At 45.9% G+C, this 21,248-nt stretch overlaps 1 protein-coding gene across 28 annotated transcripts in view; it reads left to right on the top strand.

The window, feature by feature from the left end:
• Window positions 1–21,248, top strand: part of ank3b (ankyrin 3b) — a 121,114-nt gene that overhangs the window by 83,552 nt on the left and 16,314 nt on the right. For 7 of the 28 annotated variants that reach the window (XM_081697705.1, XM_081697704.1, XM_081697713.1 and 4 more), the window contains exons 25-39: window positions 2,810–2,933; window positions 8,334–8,439; window positions 9,186–9,230; window positions 9,787–9,893; window positions 10,192–10,224; window positions 12,241–12,465; window positions 15,204–15,358; window positions 15,628–15,839; window positions 18,166–18,373; window positions 18,532–18,628; window positions 18,766–18,994; window positions 19,220–19,345; window positions 19,758–19,880; window positions 20,306–20,332; window positions 20,986–21,067. In XM_081697705.1, coding sequence (XP_081553831.1) covers window positions 2,810–2,933; window positions 8,334–8,439; window positions 9,186–9,230; window positions 9,787–9,893; window positions 10,192–10,224; window positions 12,241–12,465; window positions 15,204–15,358; window positions 15,628–15,839; window positions 18,166–18,373; window positions 18,532–18,628; window positions 18,766–18,994; window positions 19,220–19,345; window positions 19,758–19,880; window positions 20,306–20,332; window positions 20,986–21,067 — 1,899 coding nt within the window. Of the gene's footprint in view, window positions 1–1,184; window positions 1,969–1,995; window positions 2,112–2,809; window positions 2,934–8,333; window positions 8,440–9,185; window positions 9,231–9,786; window positions 9,894–10,191; window positions 10,225–12,240; window positions 12,466–15,203; window positions 15,359–15,627; window positions 15,840–18,165; window positions 18,374–18,531; window positions 18,629–18,765; window positions 18,995–19,219; window positions 19,346–19,757; window positions 19,881–20,305; window positions 20,333–20,985; window positions 21,068–21,248 lie in introns of those variants that run through there. The other 21 variants (XM_081697723.1, XM_081697708.1, XM_081697724.1 and 18 more) reach the window with 14 other exon arrangements.

Here is a 21,248-nt window from a genome sequence, read left to right as displayed (position 1 = left end):
CTCAATTCCAGTAGCACATGATTTTAAAAGTCCTTCTTTAGTAAGCAGCTGTTGTGTAGAGGCTACAAAGCAGGCTGTGTGGGCTTTGACACTGATGTTATAACTGCATTTTACATCACCCACGTAAGAGTAGGACTTATAGCACAAATGTCATATAATGATGCATAACTTTCATGATACATATGATACATAATTTTCTCTGATTATCTAAGGATCTATGGAACTGATGCAACAAACCCGCAAGATGGTAGTGCCTCATTAAAAAAAATCTAGAATATTCTTTCAAGATGTCCATAAGAGTTTCATAATGTCACATCCGCCACCTCTATGCCCAACACACTCTAAACACAGCTTGATTTAAAGGTTTCGTGTGTGTGTTGGGTCTACTTACTATTAACTGACACTTGTGCATGCTAACATGACTCCTCTGGTATCACTCAGATAGTGTCTTATTTACACATTACACAAATAAAGCTGGCCACCTGAACACAGACAACTTTGTCACATCCTGTTTGGGTTCATTAGCAGTGATGCATTGGCATTAGGTCGATGGTTGCTTTTAGAAGGTGTAAACATTTCGCAATGTGAAGGGTTTAGCAGCTACCTGGGCAACGAACACAAGCAGCTGTGGACAAAAGTGGAATGTGTGGTGCCTCCCCCCCACCCCCTTCTCTCTCTCCCTCTCTCTCTCCCTTCTTCCCTCTCCCTCCATCCCTCCCTCTCTCTCCCTCCCTCTCTCTCTCCCTCTCTCCCTCCCTCCCTCCCTCTCCCTCCCTCCCCCTCCCTCCCTCCCTCCCTCCCTCCCCCTCCCTCCCTCCCCCTCCCTCCCTCCCTCCCTCCCCCTCCCTCCCTCCCTCCCTCCCTCCCTCCCTCCCTCCCTCCCTCCCTCCCTCCCTCCCTCCCTCCCTCCCTCCCTCTCTCTCTCTCTCTCTCTCTCTCTCTCTCTCTCTGTTTATTCCTTTGTTGATCTTCAGTGCTACTGAAGAGCTTTAAGACTTTTTTGTTAAGACTTTTTTTGTGGAATAAAAAATATATATATAAAATAAATATTCCATAGATTAAAGATTTGTGTGTGATGAAACCAAATGGAGAAAATGATGTTTCCTTACTAAGTTAAGAACCAGTGACTGAAAAAAGGCCCCATTACACAAACTACGTAATCAAGCTGCATACAGTGGCGTTAAACAAGACCTTTCTATGTGCTTAGATGTGGTTTGTGTTCTTTGCAGTAGGGGTGTATGGGGTCAGCACAGCCGCCCCACCGTCCTCTCCTACCCGTCTGGGTTCTCCTGCCAGTAAAGGGCGCTTTTGTTTCCCCCTCTGTTCCTCAGAGTCGGATTACGGAGTATACATAAGACCCAGCGCCATAGAAACAACCCCCCTCCCCAGTTCTCCCTCTCTATTGTTCTAGGCTGTTGGGGACACAGGGAGGGCCACGGGCCAATCGCGGAGCTACGTGCGTTCTGGTGAAGCCACCCGGAGTTTTGTCTCGCCGGGCTCTGTGCTCCTGCGCAGCTGTGGCTGTGGTCAGGAGCCGAGGGGAGTGTTAGCGGAGAGCGCGCGCAAATGTGTGTGTGTGTGTGTGTGTGAGAGAGATAGAGAGAGAGAGGGTGTGCACTGAGCAGACTAGCACCCACGCCTGGAGGATACATTTCAGCGTGGATTGGGAGCAGGCGCGGATGCATGGACTGAGCCGATAGGTGGTGGATTTTGAGACGCTGAGAGTGCAGGCCATGGTCGCTCGGACGCGTAAGAGTCCCACGTTATTAAGGGAGCCGCCGGGTGTGTTTACGCTGCTCTGAGCTGGACTTACGTGACCCGCAACTTGATAGATTTAGCAGTACATGGGCATGGCAGTCCAAGTGAAAGAAAGTTGATCTGGGTGAGCCACTCACTCACTCAGAAAAGTGTTGCTGTGTGTCAAGCTTGCGGCTGAAGAAAGGAGGTTGTTCATAGAGCGCGTTAATGGTATGTGCTTTTCTCCTTTTTCCCCCCAAGATAGAGTGAGGGTGTAGGGGGAATTCCTTGATGAGAAATATATAGATAGTTCTTTGTGTGTGTGTGTGTGTGTAAGAAAAAGGCAGAAAGCGGGAGAGAGACCGTCAATTAAGGTACAGCACAACTGGTTTCATGGGGAAGGGTTACCGTGGCAATAAGCAGGGGCAGGGTCTGCTTTGTCACTGTTGGAATGCTGTTTCCCCTCAGTTTTTTATAACTCTCTCTCTCTCTGTAGTGTGCACTTGTTGTAGCTTTTCTTTTAACCCTGCCATTCCGCCAGTCCTAAGCTTTTAGTGTGCGGTTTGCGGTTTTCTCTGTCTAACTCACACTTAGTGCCTTCTTTTTTATAGTAATATATTGTATGTACTTTATTATACACACTCTAAGAAAATATTAATAGCCATTTTCCCTCTCAGTGCTGTGTACCATGTTAAAGTACTAAATGCCTTTCTTTTTAAAGATGTTACAGTATCTATGTGCAGATTCACTGAGCTGGCCAGTCTGGTATCCTGTGGAACTAAGCCAGGAGTAGCTGATGGGATGTGCTGTGCTGAGTGGGGGGATGAGTGTAGATCTTCACCAGTGCGCCCCAGGCCGGGGTGCCCATCTCTGGTCCTGAAAGACCACAGCCCAGTGCAGCTTGGCATGTTTTCCTGCTCCAGCAAACCCGGGTTAGCTCACTGCTAAACAGCCAGGCAGAGTGGGTGTGCTGGAGCAGTGAGAGGACCCAGTTGCCGGGCTGTGGTCCTCCTGGGTCCAGAGCTGGTTCTCTTCAGTAACACCTCCAGCTAACTCTGCCTGCATGCGGTAGGTGACGATGCCATGACAGGGGAAACAGAGAAGTACCTGGGCCCTCAGGACCTGCGGGAGCTGGGGGACGACTCCCTCCCACAGGAGGGCTACGTGGGCTTCAGCATCGGCGCCCGCTCCTCGAGGTAACAACCACCTGGACACAATCATGCACATGCACACACAAACACGTGCACTACTTAAATATGTCCCCTTCCTCTGACCTCACTACTGTGTGCAGTGACTGAAGTTGGGAAGGCCATTGATGTTTATCTTAATGTCTAACCCAAAAGAGCCAAAAGGCAGCGGTAGGGCAGCACCTCCCCTGGTCAATAGAATGCTGTTTGATGTGTAACAAAGTGCAGGCCTCTTTCCGACAGGATGTTATTGTGCTCTTGGCACTTTGAGACTTTGTAGTAGCTCGGAATCACAAACACTACACGGGCATCGACACTACCCAATGAGTAGCTCAGACCTGAGCTGAATTAACCGGATTCATGTTGTCTCTGTTAACCCTGTAACCTGGCCATGATTCCTGACTTATTGGCAGCCTGGCCAGGTTTAGTTTTTCCCCAGAATGCCATTACTACTGTCCTTTTCTGGATCAATACCATGCACCAGGGCCACAGAGACCAGTGTCTAACTTGCATGTATTTAGCTGCAGGGAATTTCACCTCCATCTTAAAAAAAAAGAGTTCAGTAAGTCACGTGGGTATGCCAAAGACGCAAAACTACAGAAATGAAAAAGCTGCTTAGGTCAGTAATATGGTCCTTTTTAGTTATGCTGTCTGTTGATCCTTAAAAAGTCTTCAATTCATTTATCTTATAAAAAGGACTAACATCCGTCTTAAATACTTCTTCCATGGGTCTTAAAATTCCACAGACAATAAATACAATTTTGGTTTACTGTCATGCAGTGTATTTTGCAGCTATGACAGTATTTCCATTTATCTGAGGTGGCACAAGTTTCTTACTATGATTTGCTTTAACTTGCAGAAACGTTAAGTGTCGGGCATCGGAAAGTGTACATTTAAAACACAAACAGGTTAGATAACCCACATTTTTCACTGCGGTTAAAACCAGTTCAAGGTAATCAGTACGAAGTGCATTGCACACTGTCCTAGAAAGTTTTCAAACTCGACACAAAGGGAGTAAAAGCTGTGGAATCGCACATGGCGTGCGAGAAGGAGAGTGCATTCACCAGCACTGCTCTGTTGCTCTTCCCCTTTGTAGCGAAGCTAACAAAGTAGTCAGAATTGTTTCAAGCAATGTGTCCTGATCCGGAGCTCCCTCACACCATGGCGTTGAGTAAAGACAGTTCAGCATACTTTACCAGCTTCAGATTGCCACCTAAAACTACATTTATACTGTGCGTGCGTATGAAATTAGTCATGCGCGTGGGCCCGGCGCAGTGTCACGTTGCGTTTTCATGCTCTCGAGTTTTTCAAACTGTGGTAAACGTTTGCTTCTTTTTCGTGCATCGTGTCTTTGCCCGGTTCCGCGATCGACTTTCGAGAACACTGCAAGCCCAAACGCGCCGGTATAAATGCGTATTTGCCCGCGCCAGGCAGCGAGACTACGCACTTGTTCGGTTTAACGCGGCGCAAGGCGCACTGACTGCCTCCGGTTAGTTTTCGGGTCCTACTTGCCTCGGGCCCACCGGCGCGCCACTATAATATGCACCACTATAACGTCATCACAGCGAGGCGGCTACAGGTGTCAGAGCGCGCGCTGGACGCGCGAGCTGAGAGACGGCAGAGCCTGGCGCGTGTCGTCTAGCAGCTCCACTACGCGCACGCACGCACAGACCGCCGCTACAGCCAAGCGAAGAAGATCTCGTGCAGTCGCAGCTTATGGGCCATTGGCGAGTTTACGATATACTCCACCACTTTAAAGTAAGTAGAAACCAATCAGTTATCAAACTAGCTATTTGGTTTAACGCTTCAAAGCTTGAAAGAGGTTGAAAATATGTTTTATTGGGCTCGTATTCTTACTGCCTTGCCATATTAACAATATGAAATTATGTCCTAATACCATTGTTATTATTCACAATAGCTTTTACTAAATTAATTATGTGTAATGTACTGAAAAATATGAGAAATTAGTTGGATTATTTGACCTATGATTTTGCATACATAAGCCCGGGAACTGTGAAGTAGAAAATCTTAAAGATGATCAGAATTCAGTCTCGTTACCCAGTTGTTTATACAGTTATCTTCGTAAGTCGTCCTTATTTCTGTCTCAGGAATGTACAGAGCAGCTGGACAAAACCCTGCTGTCAGTCTTTACAGACGGACCCGGGGCAACTGGAATACATGGAGCTTCTTTAACCAGAGTGGCGTGAGCAGTGTGGGGCATTCAGCTGATTGCTGGGGGGAGCTGTGACCTTCACAGCCTACACAACGACTGCAAAAGTGGCTTGTCTGTGTGGCAGCTAGAGGTTTTAATGGCCATGCACATGTACACTATGTGCCAGCAAGGAAGGAGGACTTCACTGCTCTGAACAAACCCACAAAACCTCCCTTCTGTGGCCTCCATTGGCTCTGTAACTTTCCAAAAGAGATCACTGGAGAGGAGAAGACAAAGAAGCTAGCAAATCCAGCAACTACGACTTTTGACACCTTAGAAGATACAAAGCTGCATTCTCACGCTCAACAGGATCTTCCAGTCTCGACTACATATCACACAGATAATGTTCTACAGATCAAATATTCCAGTATTTGATACAGGTTTTATTTAAAGTGTTAGCGAGCACTGTACTTTTAAATATAGCACGAGAATATAATATAAAGTGTGTTTGCGTGTTGACAGGTTGCTCAGGAATTTTGTAAAGAGGGAGGTTCTTGGGTTCTTGACAAGAACAACCACCTACACACAGGAAGTAAACATAGGCTTGGGTGCAGAATCATTTTACGGTATTTTACGGTCTGTATATTAGGAGACTGTATATTAGTCTTTGTGTTAGGAGCTACAGAGTCAGAAAAGGGTATGTGAACTCCCAGTTGTGGAGTATAGGAAAGACTTAGTTAAAGTGACAAAAACCATTATTCAGAAACTGTAGGACAGGACTCCATTAAAGTATCCCACAGTTTCAATCTCAGCATGGTGCTGTCTCATCCAGACAGGTGCCAGACGAATGTGAAGAAACTGGTTCAGAGGTTTCTGCAGCAGCCGTTAAGGGAGAAAATAGAGTAGGTCTAATGTGAAGTTTGAACTAGAGCTGGTGCTTCTAAATTTAAATGAGGTCTGACTCGTCATAAATTAACATGAACCTAAATATCTTTTTTTATTGGTTGTTTTTGTTTTTGTTGTAGGTGATATGATTATTCAGCAGTTTGGTAACGTCATGTCAATTGAAGCTAGAAATGAGACATTTCTAACCTAGCAACCCACTGAAATGAGTCTGGATGCATTCCACTATCATGAGTTGTGGTACTTTTGCAAGTAGTTATTTCGTTTGTCCCATGGGCAGGCAACAGTGAAGAGTGTAGGCTCTAAGTCCCTGTTTCAAAAGTCTAGATACAGCATTCGCCAAGAGATGAGTGGACGAAAATCACTGATGCCCAGGTACAAAAGAGAAAGACTCAGGCCCTGCTCCTGGAACTGAAGAGAAAGACTCAGGCCCTGCTCCTGAAGGAGCTGAGGGAAAAGCCAGCATCTTGATGGCTCAAAATCAAAATTTATCACAAAATCAAACACATCAGGAACTGACACAAAGAAAAAAATGAACTAAAAAATTAAGGAAGAGTTGGAGACAATTGACACTTAGCCACGTCATGATTCTGAGAAAAGAACTGAAAATGGGAGATTTTCAGTGTGTTGTAGACAGTGACATTTTTGTTTGTACAAAACTGCTAGTTTATGTTTGCTTCAGATATTGGATCACCAGGAAATACAAGTTTGTAAACACAATATTGGTGTCGTTGTGTGTTTTTTGCCTTTTCGATTTTGCAGAAGTCTTAAGTTCCCAGTCCACTCAGATACCCTACTGCAGAGGAGCGCTCCATTTCCTCTTGTCACATGCACCGCAGGAGGTGGTTTGACTGTAACTGTGACTCCCCATGAGAATCTGTGTACAGTCGCCCCCTCCTGGCTAGTGTGGGCCATGACATACGCAGCATGCTCTTGCATCATGAAGTTGCGTATCTGCAGCATAAAGTTTAAAGGCCTGATCCTCTGAATGTAAATGTCCCTCTATAGGTGCTCAGTCTGAATGTACTGCAGTGCATTTGCAGAGCCTTGCAGGCTGTGTCATTTCAACCTCTGCATCTTGCTCACTCTCTTTCTGATTGGTTGCTTTTGATCTGCTCTCTCCTCCTCCCACCGTTTTACCATAGTCCTAAAGTCAGGTAAGAAGGCATGACTGTTCCACAAACCCGTGCATATTGATTGTGTGCCCCCCCCCTCCCCTCCCCAGGTTCCCAGGTCATTACTTCATGGACCTTTGTTTTGTGACGTGCCTCATCCGTCGCTTCTCGTCTGACTGACAATTTTGAAAAATGCAGAGAGTGATTTTGCCTTTTGCTTTATGAGTCTGGGGAACTTTGATTTCTTTGTGTCATTGGAGCCTTATGTCATTTTTAGTTTGGAGTGCAGTCAGTGTTAAGTTTTGCAGTGTTGTGCTTGGCTGTTGTGTAGAGCTCTGGCTGGCCTGAACATTTTTACTCCTGTGCTTGTGAGTCTTATTTTGGTTTTGGAGTGTCTCCCCTGAATGTAACTTTCAGGGAACCATGGAGGTTACCAGCATATAAGTCCCGTTCTGATTAAACCCAGCGTTTGCCTCAGTGCCCCTTTCCTATTAGCAATAAATCCCCTTGTGATTGGTTCATGGCCAGGAACAGACAGAGCCCAGGTTTACAGCCTGCATTAAACTGGGAGTTGCCTTCACATATTGATTGCTCTGCGACCGAGTTCTAGCACATAGTACATGTGTGTGCTGGGAGCATGTAGTTCTGTGGGTCATGTTTATTTACGAGAGGCCCAGCCCTCCTTGCAGTGGCGAACAGCAGGTCTATTTCAGGATTCTGTAAGATGATCCAGTGAGAAACAACCACCACTTGCTCTGTCTCCAATTTGCTTACATCTTCAAGTCCAGTTATTGCCTGTTTTGGAAAAGACAGATAAATGCACAGTTTCGGGTCATCGGAAACAATCTCGACATTCTCAAATAGCTCATTGGTCACACACACATACAGGTGGAGTATTAGTATGACAGACACACCTGATTACCACTGCATCTAATTAAGGATGCCGCTGAAATTGTCCCTTGCACACGTGTATATACACATATGTACACACACTTAAGTAACTAATTATTTTAGTCTACAGGAAGACTAAGGAAATGAAGCCCATTTATCTTTTTGTGCAGTGTCTCAAATCCTTGGTTTTCTTTTAAACCTATGTGCCAGTGTCCCTGGAAGTTGCATGCAGTAATGGGTGTGTTTGTTTGTTTGTCTGTGTGTGTGTTTTGTGGTCATGTCATTGTCACCCCCCTCCACCCCGACTCACCCTGCCCCTGCACTGTGTGGTAAAACTATGAACACCAGCAGTCTGCGTTCCTTCAGTTCGGATAGATCCAACACACTGAACCGCAGCTCTTTCACCAGAGACAGCATGATGATCGAGGAGATCCTGGCGCCCACCAAGGACACGGTACGCCTCCTTTCCTCTCCGTCCCGCTCCTCTGCTCTCCTCTGTCCTCTTCTGATTTCTGCCAGGAATTGTGGAGATAATGAAAGTTGCTTTGACAGGATAGTACGGATAATAACTATGGATAATAAGAGTTGCTTTGGCAGGACAGTCCCTAGCAGATGTGTGATTTCATAATTTCCAGCCAAAACTCGAATCTGTTATGCAAGTTCAGCTTTGCTGGTCAGAGCTACAGACAGTGTGCTCTGAGCCTAGTCCAGAAAGACTTCTTAACATTTTTTAATGTTTTAAAGACTTGAACATGTTAAAACTATTTCCGTGCAATTGCAATACAAGCAAACATTAGCATGTGAAATGCTTGGAGCCATTGCTGTTATTCCTTGTACTTTGGCAAAACGGACTGGCATGCGCTAGCTGCTCGCAAAGCAGTCCTGAACTCTACCTGGCGGGAATGAGGCGGCTCGGCTGTGCCAAAGAGCACCTGGTTCAGGAACAGGGACGGCCTCTGTAGACCCCCGCCAGTGGTGTTTACACTCACGCCTCCCATATTGCCTGTTTCTATATGTTGGGAGTCCCCGCTGAGGTGAGAAATGCTGCTTGTATAGTACTGAAAAAGGCTAATGTTTCACCCCCATCCCCCGAGACTTTCATCTGATCCTCCATTCAAGAAGGATCCCTTGTGTTGAGCGTATTATAGGTAATTGTTATAGTTTGCTGAAAAAAATTCTCTTCTTCTTCAAATGCTTCAGGGTATCTATAAAGCGATGCCCTTCGTTGTTGAGCCCCCTAACAAGGTACACAGTCCATGCCACAGACTCCACTGTCCTCTTTTCAGATGCAAGCACGTGTGAAATTTGCCAGAAAGTGGGAGAAAAGCTTCAAATCTGCGTTTGCTTTGATGCCGACGAATCGTGGTCTGCCTGAATTCCCACCGCTGCCCAACAAGCTCTTCTTTATTTGCTGTTCCATGATTTGTAGCCTGGCTTTTCACGCCATTTTGGCTGTGTTAGGGTCCTCCTGGCGTGACAGTTCTTCATCCCGCTTAACGCCACCCCTTAATGTCATTTAGAAATGCAGGCGTGTGTGTGTGTGTGTGCGCGCGCGCGTGCATCGGCGCTTTCTGCCGCTGGCCCACTCGGTGAGGTGGGAAGTGTGCAGCAGCGATGTTAATTGTGTCATAGGCAAGAGCTTTGCGTCTGTGCTGGGGGTTACAGCCTTGTGTTCGGTGTGTGGCTCGCTGTTGTGGTTCACCAGTGAGAGTTGTCTGAGTGAGAGTTGCCTTTCTGTGCAGCACTGACTGTGTGTGTGTGTGTGTGTGTGTGTTTCGTGTGTTGGTGTTCTCACTCTCAGCACCTGGCTAAAGCCAGAGAGCACGATGCTGACTCTCTACGGCGCTACAGCTGGGCAGCAGACACCTTGGACAATGTCAACCTGGTCTCCAGCCCCATCCACTCAGGGTAAGGGACATGTTTGTCTTTGGGTGACTAATGAAATGTCTGTGGGTGTGTATGTCCTCTCAACTTTATTTCTACACACTTGTTCCATGTGTCTGCAGAGACACATTATACATAGAGTTATATTACACTGGCATAATGCTGTTCTCCGTCCTGCTTATCCTCCAGTGTCCTGTTCGTCTTTCTGCCCTCACTCTCATGACACTCCTCCTGCATATTAACGGTGTTCCCGTGTTGCTGGTGATGAGAAACCTTGTTGATTTTGTCCCTCCATTGCTTTTCCATTTCTCTTTCGTTGCAGCGTTTCCTCTCCGCTTCCTCAGAGCGACTCAAGGTGACGATGGTCATGTGACTACAGTGTTTCTCTCGCCTCTCTCCTCTGTGCTCGTCTCACTCTCGTCTCTCTCCTCTGTGCTCGTCTCACTCTCGTCTCTCTCCTCTGTGCTCGTCTCATTAGTGATTCTATTCACCTACAGTCCATACTGAGCGAATCAGCCTGTCCTAAGTCTACACAGTAGAAATATATTTTATGAGGTGTGTTATTTTTGCCAATGGGTCAGTTGTATAGAAAGCTGGGTCTGAAACACGACAACACATTGCTAAGATTTACTGACTTTATATTAGAAGCAAAAGAGGATTTATAATAATTCAGTGTCATATTTGTTGATTTAGCTGATGATTTTGGCAAGGGAAATGAAGCATCTCTAGTGAAGCAGCTCCTGGCCTGTATCCTCATAGCCGCAGTGTCGGGGGGCATCGACCCATGACAGCTTAAGCCTTAATAAAGTTCATTAGATTGCCAAAAGTTTAAGTAATGTATAAACAAGCGTCAAGTACTACATTGTGGTATTTACCCCTGAATTCGGTCTGGAATTGAATAGTAGGTGATGGCATTTCATCTGTGTACACAAAACCATGGCCATTCACTCTGCCTTCTACAGGAATGTTGGTCATGTTTTTTTCTAAAGAGGCTATAAATGGAAAAACAGCAGAAAATCAAGTCAGTCCCATACTGGGACATGGGAGATGATCTGATGGAAACCATGCAGACTGTGCCCCATTTTGGAAATCATTAACCCTAAACACAGGTGGTGATGGAGGTACCAGCACTTCTCACACACCACCGTGAATGTTTTTGCTAATGAAGTGTCACTTCTGAGGATGTTGGTTGTGTAAGCGGCTCAGCCAGCATGCCTTGACTGGGAGGGAAAAGTTTACGTAAGACTGCTGCTGCAGGTCAGGCTTGAACTCATAACCTGAGCACCCCTTCACAAATGTTGCAGAACACGCTGGACAATTGTGCCACTGCTTTGGTGCCAGTTTGTTAGCACCAAACTGCCTTAGTGGAGTTTTGCACCAAGTTTCTTTTGTATATTTTTGTTACAAAAAGGCAGAAATGTATAAGGATGTTGTCATGATGGATACTTATCAAGTATGCATTCAGTACCAGTCAGGCAGCTATAATACAAATGTAAAGGTTTGAGAGGATGACTGCTATTTTATTCTTAAAGAGGTCTTAAAATACTCCAGGTGAGGTTTGAACTCACAACCTTGGCATGTTTTCACATGTACTGCTGTATATATACCAGGCACTGACCAATTGTGCCACTAGAGCAAATGTTTTAGGGCTTTTGATTTTTTTGCTAGTTTGTGATCAGATGTACTGCCTTGTCATTTCTTGGTAGTCATAGCTGTATTCTTGCATCCTTCTTTTGTATCTTTTTTTTTTTTTTTTTTTTTTTTTTTTTGCAATAGGTAAGAACTGGTAGACTGTTGTTTTGAAGGCTGCTCAAGTGCCTTCAGTTCTAGTCGGCCCTGTAATCTTGCTCTTGAACACTGTAGGTTTTTGTTACGTGTGTAAAGGTTTGAGAGGGTGTCGGGCATTCCAGCCAGCATGTCTGTACTCTTTAACTCCTCACCTGGTTTTGATAAAGCATGGAATGAGTTTGAAGACCCAAGCAATCCTTCTCAGCACCACATGTCTAATGACCACTTTGGCCTTTCTGAGTGATCTGCCTTGGCAGTTTTGCTGTTGTATAGAATTTATGATGATGCGCTTTTATGGTTATCATTAATCAGCTCTAAAGGATTTACAGAGCCGTGACTGTCAAAGCATGATGTTACGTGGGAGGATTCGCAAAGGGCCTCCACCAGTGAACTGCCAGGGCCGACTGTTCTCAGTCTCATTTCTTTCTTGTTTCCGTCCACCCTTTTCCTTTCTGTCTCTCTGGTGTTCGGTGGTGTGAGTTTTCGTCACAGCATGGCAAGAGTCGTCACTGATGACCTCGGAGGGGCCGGAGCCCGTCGGCCACCTCTGCCCTCCTCACTGTGCGATTACCTGCCCCTGCAGGTTCCTGGTCAGCTTCATGGTGGATGCCCGCGGTGGCTCCATGAGGGGCAGCCGCCACAACGGCATGCGCATCATCATCCCGCCGCGAAAGTGCACGGCACCCACGCGCATCACCTGCCGCTTGGTCAAGAGGTCTAAGCTGGCCTCGCCGCCCCCCATGGTGGAGGGAGAGGGGCTAGCAGGCCGACTGGTGGAGATGGGCCCCGCTGGAGCTCACTTCCTGGGGTAAGTCTGGCCTTTCCTTCTGCTTCATCTTTACAGTCCCTGCTTTCCTTTTTCCTCTCCTCATTGCCATGGAAAACCATTCGTGTTTGGTAGTGTGTGGTGGCGAGGTGTTTCAGCAGTCAGACAGGCCAGCTTTGCCCACCGTTTTGTCATGCCAGGGCCTGATCCCTGTAGGATAGGCTAGACCAAAACCAAACCAGTGATGGTATCCTCCAGGTAGACTGTAAGTTCTCTAATCATGTGAGCAGTGGTTAAGAAGAACCAAGTACTGCTGAAAGAGCTCCACCATAAAGAAATGCACAATAAGACCTGCAGTATCTTAGATTCTTTTAGAAGGCTCAGGCTAACTAGTAAAAGTCTTCATAACTTCATAACTTATTAAATGGAGCCTAGAAATTCCTGCAGCAGTGACCGTCTTTTTTGTGTTCCTCCTTTTTGTTCCTCTAATTGCTGCATGGATGTTATTCAGTAAACTCCATCTTCCCCGAAAACTCCCCCTTGTTAACGAGGGTGAGGGCTTCGTTAGCCGAATCCTGCAGCTCGGGCCCAGAGGAACAAAATTTATTGGGTAGGAATGTGCCGCTTAGAAAGTGCAGCGCCACTCTCCGGTAACTGTTTGGACTGAAGCCATTGTGGATTTTACGTTTGGGTTGGTTTTACTTTCCGGTCACCCCGTTTCTTTGAGGCTTTCGGCTGACTGACGGGGGTCGCTGGAATCAGGTTCATGTCGGCTGTTCCCGCTCGCTCTGCTCTGCTTGGTGGGCATGTCGCTGTCACGGCTGCTGCCATTTGGCCAGATCCAGACTCCCATCCCTTGTGGGATATGGTTTCATTTGCGCTTTCTTTTCTGGAGAAGGTATCATTAGCTGTCGCAGTTTTTCAGGAGGCCTTAGTGTTTCAAACGGTGTAGAAACACTTTGTACAGAATTATGTTACACATACACATATATCAGTATGTTTAGCATGTGAGTGAATTGCAGTGTCTGCCTAGCATTCAGTAAAATCTTGATCTCCAATGAAACGCATCGGAGTATCATAGGCACTAAAATCATGGTACCTTCTCTGTGATTATACATTGAATGTAATTTTTTGTTATTTCATCACTTACTGTCTACACTGACTTTATTTTTGTTTCCAACAAATACCATGAAGAACTGTTTTTATCTTAATCTCACTTTAGGAGAACACATGACCAGTAAAGTAGCTCTGGGCCTGGGCACACTTCGTGCAGTTTGACCCCTTAATAAAATTAAAAGTTCCAGACTTCCAGGCCTCTGAATCACATGCCCAGCAAAGAATCTCTAGGCCTGGGCACACTTCAGACCATTTGACCCTTTAAATAATAAAAGAAACAGTCTTCTAGGCCCATCAGGTCAGAGAGTCATGCCCAGCAAAGTAGCTCTGGGCCTGGGCACACTTCATGTAGTTTGACTCCTTGATAAATTAAAAGAAAATTTATTGGGTAGGAATGTGCCGCTTAGAAAGTGCAGCGCCACTCTCCGGTAACTGTTTGGACTGAAGCCATTGTGGATTTTACGTTTGGGTTGGTTTTACTTTCCGGTCACTCCGTTTCTTTGAGGCTTTCGGCTGACTGACGGGGGTCGCTGGAATCAGGTTCATGTCGGCTGTTCCCGCTCGCTCTGCTCTGCTTGGTGGGCATGTCGCTGTCACGGCTGCTGCCATTTGGCCAGATCCAGACTCCCATCCCTTGTGGGATATGGTTTCATTTGCGCTTTCTTTTCTGGAGAAGGTATCATTAGCTGTCGCAGTTTTTCAGGAGGCCTTAGTGTTTCAAACGGTGTAGAAACACTTTGTACAGAATTATGTTACACATACACATATATCAGTATGTTTAGCATGTGAGTGAATTACAGTGTCTGCCTAGCATTCAGTAAAATCTTGATCTCCAATGAAACGCATCGGAGTATCATAGGCACTAAAATCATGGTACCTTCTCTGTGATTATACATTGAATGTAATGTTTTGTAATTTCATCACTTGCTGTCTACACTGACTTTATTTTTGTTTCCAACAAATACCATGAAGAACTGTTTTTATCTTAATCTCACTTTAGGAGAACATATTCTACCCTATTTCTACAATAATCAGAAAAAATAACACTGAGCAATTTGATTGCATTAACTTATATCTTTAAATTGCTAATGTCCTTAACAAGAATACCCTAATGTTCTAGCTCACGCTTTAGCAATGAAGAAAACGTATTAGTGTTTTATTATACACTATTGTACAAGTTTAAAAGTCCCCTTTGCCATTTAGATTACAGTATGTTCTCATCATTTTGGATTTTATCACTTCATTAGGTTTGGAATGTTGCATTTAATCAATTAGCATTATTATTTGGGATTTTGTTGTTGTTTACTTTCTTTTGGTTTGGATTTTGCATCTTTTTAAGTTTGGGGTATAAAGCACAAAGTAGTGATGTTTGATTATATATATAACAATTTATAGTTCAACAGGTGATGTTCTTACAGAGTGGTCATACCAAATCACCTCAATTGCTACATTGTGCACCCACATTCTCAGATTTAAACACTGAATAAACTGAATAATAAAAGTAGCCCTCCTTGGCACTACTGAAGTGCGCCCCATATGTCTGTTGTTCATCAGTCATTTACTGACAGCCACATCTGCATATACCAGTTCCCGCCCTTCCAGTGCCTGTGTCCTTTGTTGGTTGCCATGGTCTACACTTAGTGCAGTATGATGTGTCCTTGCAGCCCTGTGATAGTGGAGATTCCCCATTTTGGCTCCATGAGAGGGAAAGAGCGTGAACTGATCATTCTCAGGAGTGAGAACGGCGAGGCGTGGAAGGAGCACCAGTATGACTGCAAGACTGAAGCCCTCAATGAGCTGCTTAATGGCATGGATGAAGGTAGGCTATCAGAAAGGCAAAACAAAATGGCCATTACATGGTCTGACACCATCAAGCTTTCAGTCTGTCACCTTGTATGACATAAAGCATGAGGAGCACACCCTGATGCACATTGAGTAGGGTTCAGAAATCGCCTTACTCATTTGTAGAGCAATTTTTGGATTTCTTTGATTCTTCATAGTACACCTGAAAGGGTTCTGAGCTGGAGCAACAAAAATAATTTAACCCAATGATCAGAATGATCGATGTCAAATTTTTTGTGCCCCCAGAACTGGACAGCCTGGATGAGCTGGAGAAGAAGCGTGTTTGTAGGATCATCACTAAAGATTTCCCACAGTACTTTGCTGTGGTGTCGCGGATCAAACAAGAGAGTAACTACATGGGTCCTGAGGGAGGACTTCTGTCCTGCTCAACTATCTCACTGGTTCAAGCCTCCTTCCCTGAAGGAGCTCTGACTAAGAAGATCAGAGTTGGACTTCAGGTATGTATGCCAATTAATTGATGACAGGAGGTACTGTTATGAATTTTATTAGTTATATATTTTAGTTACTGACCCCCCACGCCCTGACATACCACTACTGACCTATTAACCCCACGCCCTGACATACCACTACCGACCTATTAACCCCACGCCCTGACATACCACTACCGACCTATTAACCCCACGCCCTGACATACCACTACCGACCTATTAACCCCACGCCCTGACATACCACTACCGACCTATTAACCCCACGCCCTGACATACCACTACCGACCTATTAACCCCACGCCCTGACATACCACTACCGACCTATTAACCCCACGCCCTGACATACCACTACCGACCTATTAACTCCACGCCCTGACATACCACAACCGACCTATTAACCCCACGCCCTGACATACCACTACTGACCTATTAATCCCACGCCCTGACATACCACTACCGACCTATTAACCCCACGCCCTGACATACCACTACCGACCTATTAACCCCACGCCCTGACATACCACTACTGACCTATTAACCCCACGCCCTGACATACCACTACTGACCTATTAACCCCACGCCCTGACATACCACAACCGACCTATTAACCCCACGCCCTGACATACCACAACCGACCTATTAACCCCACGCCCTGACATACCACTAATGACCTATTAACCCCACGCCCTGACATACCACTACTGACCTATTAACCCCATGCCCTGACATACCACTACCGACCTATTAACCCCACGCCCTGACATACCACTACTGACCTATTAACCCCACGCCCTGACATACCACTACTGACCTATTAACCCCACGCCCTGACATACCACTACCGACCTATTAACCCCACGCCCTGACATACCACTACTGACCTATTAACCCCACGCCCTGACATACCACTACTGACCTATTAACCCCATGCCCTGACATACCACTACCGACCTATTTACCCCACGCCCTGACATACCACTACTGACCTATTTACCCCACGCCCTGACATACCACAACCGACCTATTTACCCCACGCCCTGACATACCACTACCGACCTATTAACCCCACGCCCTGACATACCACTACTGACCTATTAACCCCACGCCCTGACATACCACTACCGACCTATTTACCCCACGCCCTGACATACCACTACTGACCTATTAACCCCACGCCCTGACATACCACTACCGACCTATTTACCCCACGCCCTGACATACCACTACCGACCTATTAACCCCACGCCCTGACATACCACTACCGACCTATTAACCCCACGCCCTGACATACCACTACTGACCTATTAACCCCACGCCCTGACATACCACTACCGACCTATTAACCCCACGCCCTGACATACCACTACCGACCTATTAACCCCACGCCCTGACATACCACTACTGACCTATTAACTCCACGCCCTGACATACCACAACCGACCTATTAACCCCACGCCCTGACATACCACTACCGACCTATTAACCCCACGCCCTGACATACCACTACTGACCTATTAATCCCACGCCCTGACATACCACTACCGACCTATTAACCCCACGCCCTGACATACCACTACTGACCTATTAACCCCATGCCCTGACATACCACTACCGACCTATTAACCCCACGCCCTGACATACCACAACCGACCTATTAACCCCACGCCCTGACATACCACTACTGACCTATTAACCCCACGCCCTGACATACCACTACTGACCTATTAACCCCACGCCCTGACATACCACTACCGACCTATTAACCCCACGCCCTGACATACCACTACCGACCTATTAACCCCACGCCCTGACATACCACTACCGACCTATTAACCCCACGCCCTGACATACCACTACCGACCTATTTACCCCACGCCCTGACATACCACTACCGACCTATTAACCCCACGCCCTGACATACCACTACCGACCTATTAACCCCACGCCCTGACATACCACTACCGACCTATTAACCCCACGCCCTGACATACCACTACCGACCTATTAACCCCACGCCCTGACATACCACTACTGACCTATTAACCCCACGCCCTGACATACCACAACCGACCTATTAACCCCACGCCCTGACATACCACTACCGACCTATTTACCCCACGCCCTGACATACCACTACCGACCTATTAACCCCACGCCCTGACATACCACTACTGACCTATTAACCCCACGCCCTGACATACCACTACTGACCTATTAACCCCACGCCCTGACATACCACAACCGACCTATTAACCCCACGCCCTGACATACCACTACCGACCTATTTACCCCACGCCCTGACATACCACAACCAATCTATTCACACCACCCCCAGGCCCAGCCAGTCCCAGATGAGACGGTGAAGAAGATCTTGGGGAACAGAGCCACATTCAGCCCCATAGTGACGGTGGAGCCACGCAGAAGGAAGTTCCACAAGCCCATCACCATGACGATCCCTGTGCCACCCCTTTCAGGAGAGGGTGTCACCAATGGCTACAAAGGGGACTCCACGCCTTGCTTACGCCTCCTCTGCAGCATCACAGGTAAGACAGACCAAACCTTGTACGTCATATCACGTAACGACGGTTTGTACAGAAAGGACCGTGAGCTTTCCTGAAGTGTCCCCCTGATCATCAGGTTTAGGCAGGCAGGTTTGCCCATTTGCATCATCATGTACATGCTTATCCTTTCTCTGCCACAGGAGGCACATCGCCTGCCCAGTGGGAGGATATTACAGGCACTACCCCTCTCACCTTCAACAGTGACTGCGTCTCCTTCACCACCAATGTCTCTGCCAGGTATGCCAAAATAAAAGTCTCAAAGTTATGCTCTTCTGCCTGTAACTCACTCACTACTAGCATGAGTCAAACTTCACTTCTTACAATTACAAATTACCGCCATGTTTAGCTGCAGTCCTAGCTCTTCTCATTTGCAGGTTCTGGCTTGCAGACTGCCATCAGATCCCAGAGACAGTAGGTCTGGCCACGCAGCTCTACCGGGAGCTGATCTGTGTGCCTTACATGGCCAAGTTTGTAGTGTTTGCAAAGATGAACGACCCTGTGGAGTCCAACCTGCGATGCTTCTGCATGACTGACGACAAAGTGGACAAGACGCTGGAGCAGCAAGAGAACTTTGAGGAGGTGGCCAGGAGCAAAGACATTGAGGTCTGTCTCTTAACAGGAAGCTTACGCTTGTCCTCGTTCTGTTGAATTTCTGTTCTGTTTTCTCTTAGCAAGTGTCATGTTTTTGAATTTGGGTACATTCTTCCTCTGAAATGTGGATTTTCTCATTCACCTATTCTCTCCAAAAAACTGGACCCCTAAAAGATGCAGGAAACTTCACTTGGGTTACTTTAATTTTGGGTTACTTCATGGTTCGTGGTTTTACAGGTTCTGGAGGGGAAGCCCATCTATGTGGACTGCTATGGTAATTTAACCCCTCTGATCAAAGCTGGGCAGCAGCTGGTGCTCAACTTCTACGCATTTAAAGAGAACCGACTCCCATTCTGTGTGAAGGTAACATGTTGTTTTCTTTTCTGCACTCCACTATGCAGCACAGAAAACCGTAGTGGTGTAGCACTACAGAATAACCTCATGTGACAATCCTGTTTGGAACTTTGTGAAGTGTCACTACAGCAGCTTATGGCTTATGTTCCACTTCATAATGTGGATTTAGTGACCTCCTGCCTTTATGATTTCTATCAGCAAGGTGCCTAATAATTAGAGTGTCTAACGTCCAATTAGGCTCCAGAGGAGTGTATTTTGTGTTAGAGGTCATCTCAATAAAATGCAGAATAAATGATATTGTAGCCATTAGAAGTTAGATCACCTTGGGTTTATGCTTTCTTGAGTGCCAGTGTGGACTAAATAGCTTTTTTTTCTTTTGTGATGTTTAAGCTTGTAATGTTATAACACTGAAATGCTACAGATCAGAGACAACAGCCAGGAACCTTGTGGGCGCCTGTCCTTCCTCAGGGAGATGAAGACATCGAAGGGGCTTCCCCAGACTGCGGTCTGTAATCTAAACATCACCCTCCCAGCTCTCAAAAAGGTATGGTTATAATTCTCCACTCATCCATGTCATATCACTTCATCTTCATACTCAGGAAAGGTAGCGCAGCGTTTTCAGCAATAAGGGTTAGACTTGGCTGAAACTGCCTGGGCGTGTCTTTTATCTGTTTTGACCTTCCCTCTGGTTGTGGGTGTGGCTGTGACCGACCTGAGCAGATCTTTGACTTGGATCCATGCTTTGGCTGCAGGTGCACAGGCTTGTGCTTCCTCGATAGCATAATATCTGGTTGCTTCCCTGTATCTTTTCAGTTCCTTCTTTTTGTGCACCTTTTTTTTGCTATGGCTTTGCGGTGGCTCCTTCTCTGTGTGCTCACAACCGTCTTTTTCGCATCCTGATGTTTCTTACCCCCTGCTCTCCATTGCGTTATTCCCTCGTTTCTGCAATGCATCTTGGGAACCAAAAAGGATATGGACTCAGATCATGATGAAGAGGTAACAGTCCCGTCCCCTCATTTCCATGTGGTGTGCGGGTGTGTGAGTAGCTTTAGTTCCTGGGTACTTGCTTTGTGAAACCACACTATTGCCTGTCATGGGATTTTATTGTTTGAATTTTGCACTGGCTCAACTCCATACTCTGGAAAACTACTGCATGTCACTGGTGAAAGGTGACAATAATTTTTATTTACCCATCCTTGTACTGTGTCACACTGTTATAGGTAAAACCTATGGCTTCTATAAATGGTGTTAAAACATAACTAGCAGAAGAAGTATCCATTTTTAAATGAAAAGAACATGAGTATATGTGGAGTCACAACAGTTGTTAGTTTTTCCAGATCAGTCCTTGTTCTTATTATGTCCTTAGGAACTAAATAAAATAAGTGTAGCATTAATAGTTGAGAAACGATACGCTTTAGGTCAGCAGCAGTATCAATCTTTAGATTTGTCCCAAATAACTATTCTCCCACACGAATCTAGAAACTATTACGTGCTTAACCTCATGTTATCCGCACATGTACATGCAATTTTGGTGAAGGCAAAGGAATAGAACCTTGCATAATCACAGTAGGTAGTGTATAAATGATAAGATAAAGCCCAAACTAGCATCATAGTTTGACAACCAGGACTTTTTGTTGTTGTTGTTGCAGACTGCAAAGCCAGAACGACGTCATACCTTTTCATCTCTAGCCTTACGTAAGCGCTACAGCTATCTGACTGAGCCTGGAATGAGTGAGTGTGATATTTTCACTAACATTCTTGGGAAAGTAACATGTTTGCTAGTGTTTAAAATTAACAAATATTTGTGACCCACATACAAAATTAATTAACTGAAAATACGTGTTTTTCTCTGCACATTCCTATCATGCATAACAAAGTTCTCATGCTTGTTTACAAATTAATTTTGCATGGA

Source organism: Electrophorus electricus, chromosome 15 (genome assembly GCF_041902795.1).
Source record: "Electrophorus electricus isolate QZ-2024a chromosome 15, ASM4190279v1, whole genome shotgun sequence".
In the NCBI taxonomy this organism is placed as follows: domain Eukaryota; kingdom Metazoa; phylum Chordata; class Actinopteri; order Gymnotiformes; family Gymnotidae; genus Electrophorus; species Electrophorus electricus.
The sequence above is the reverse complement of the archived record's forward strand: the minus strand, read 5'-3'. Positions and strand labels throughout refer to the sequence as shown.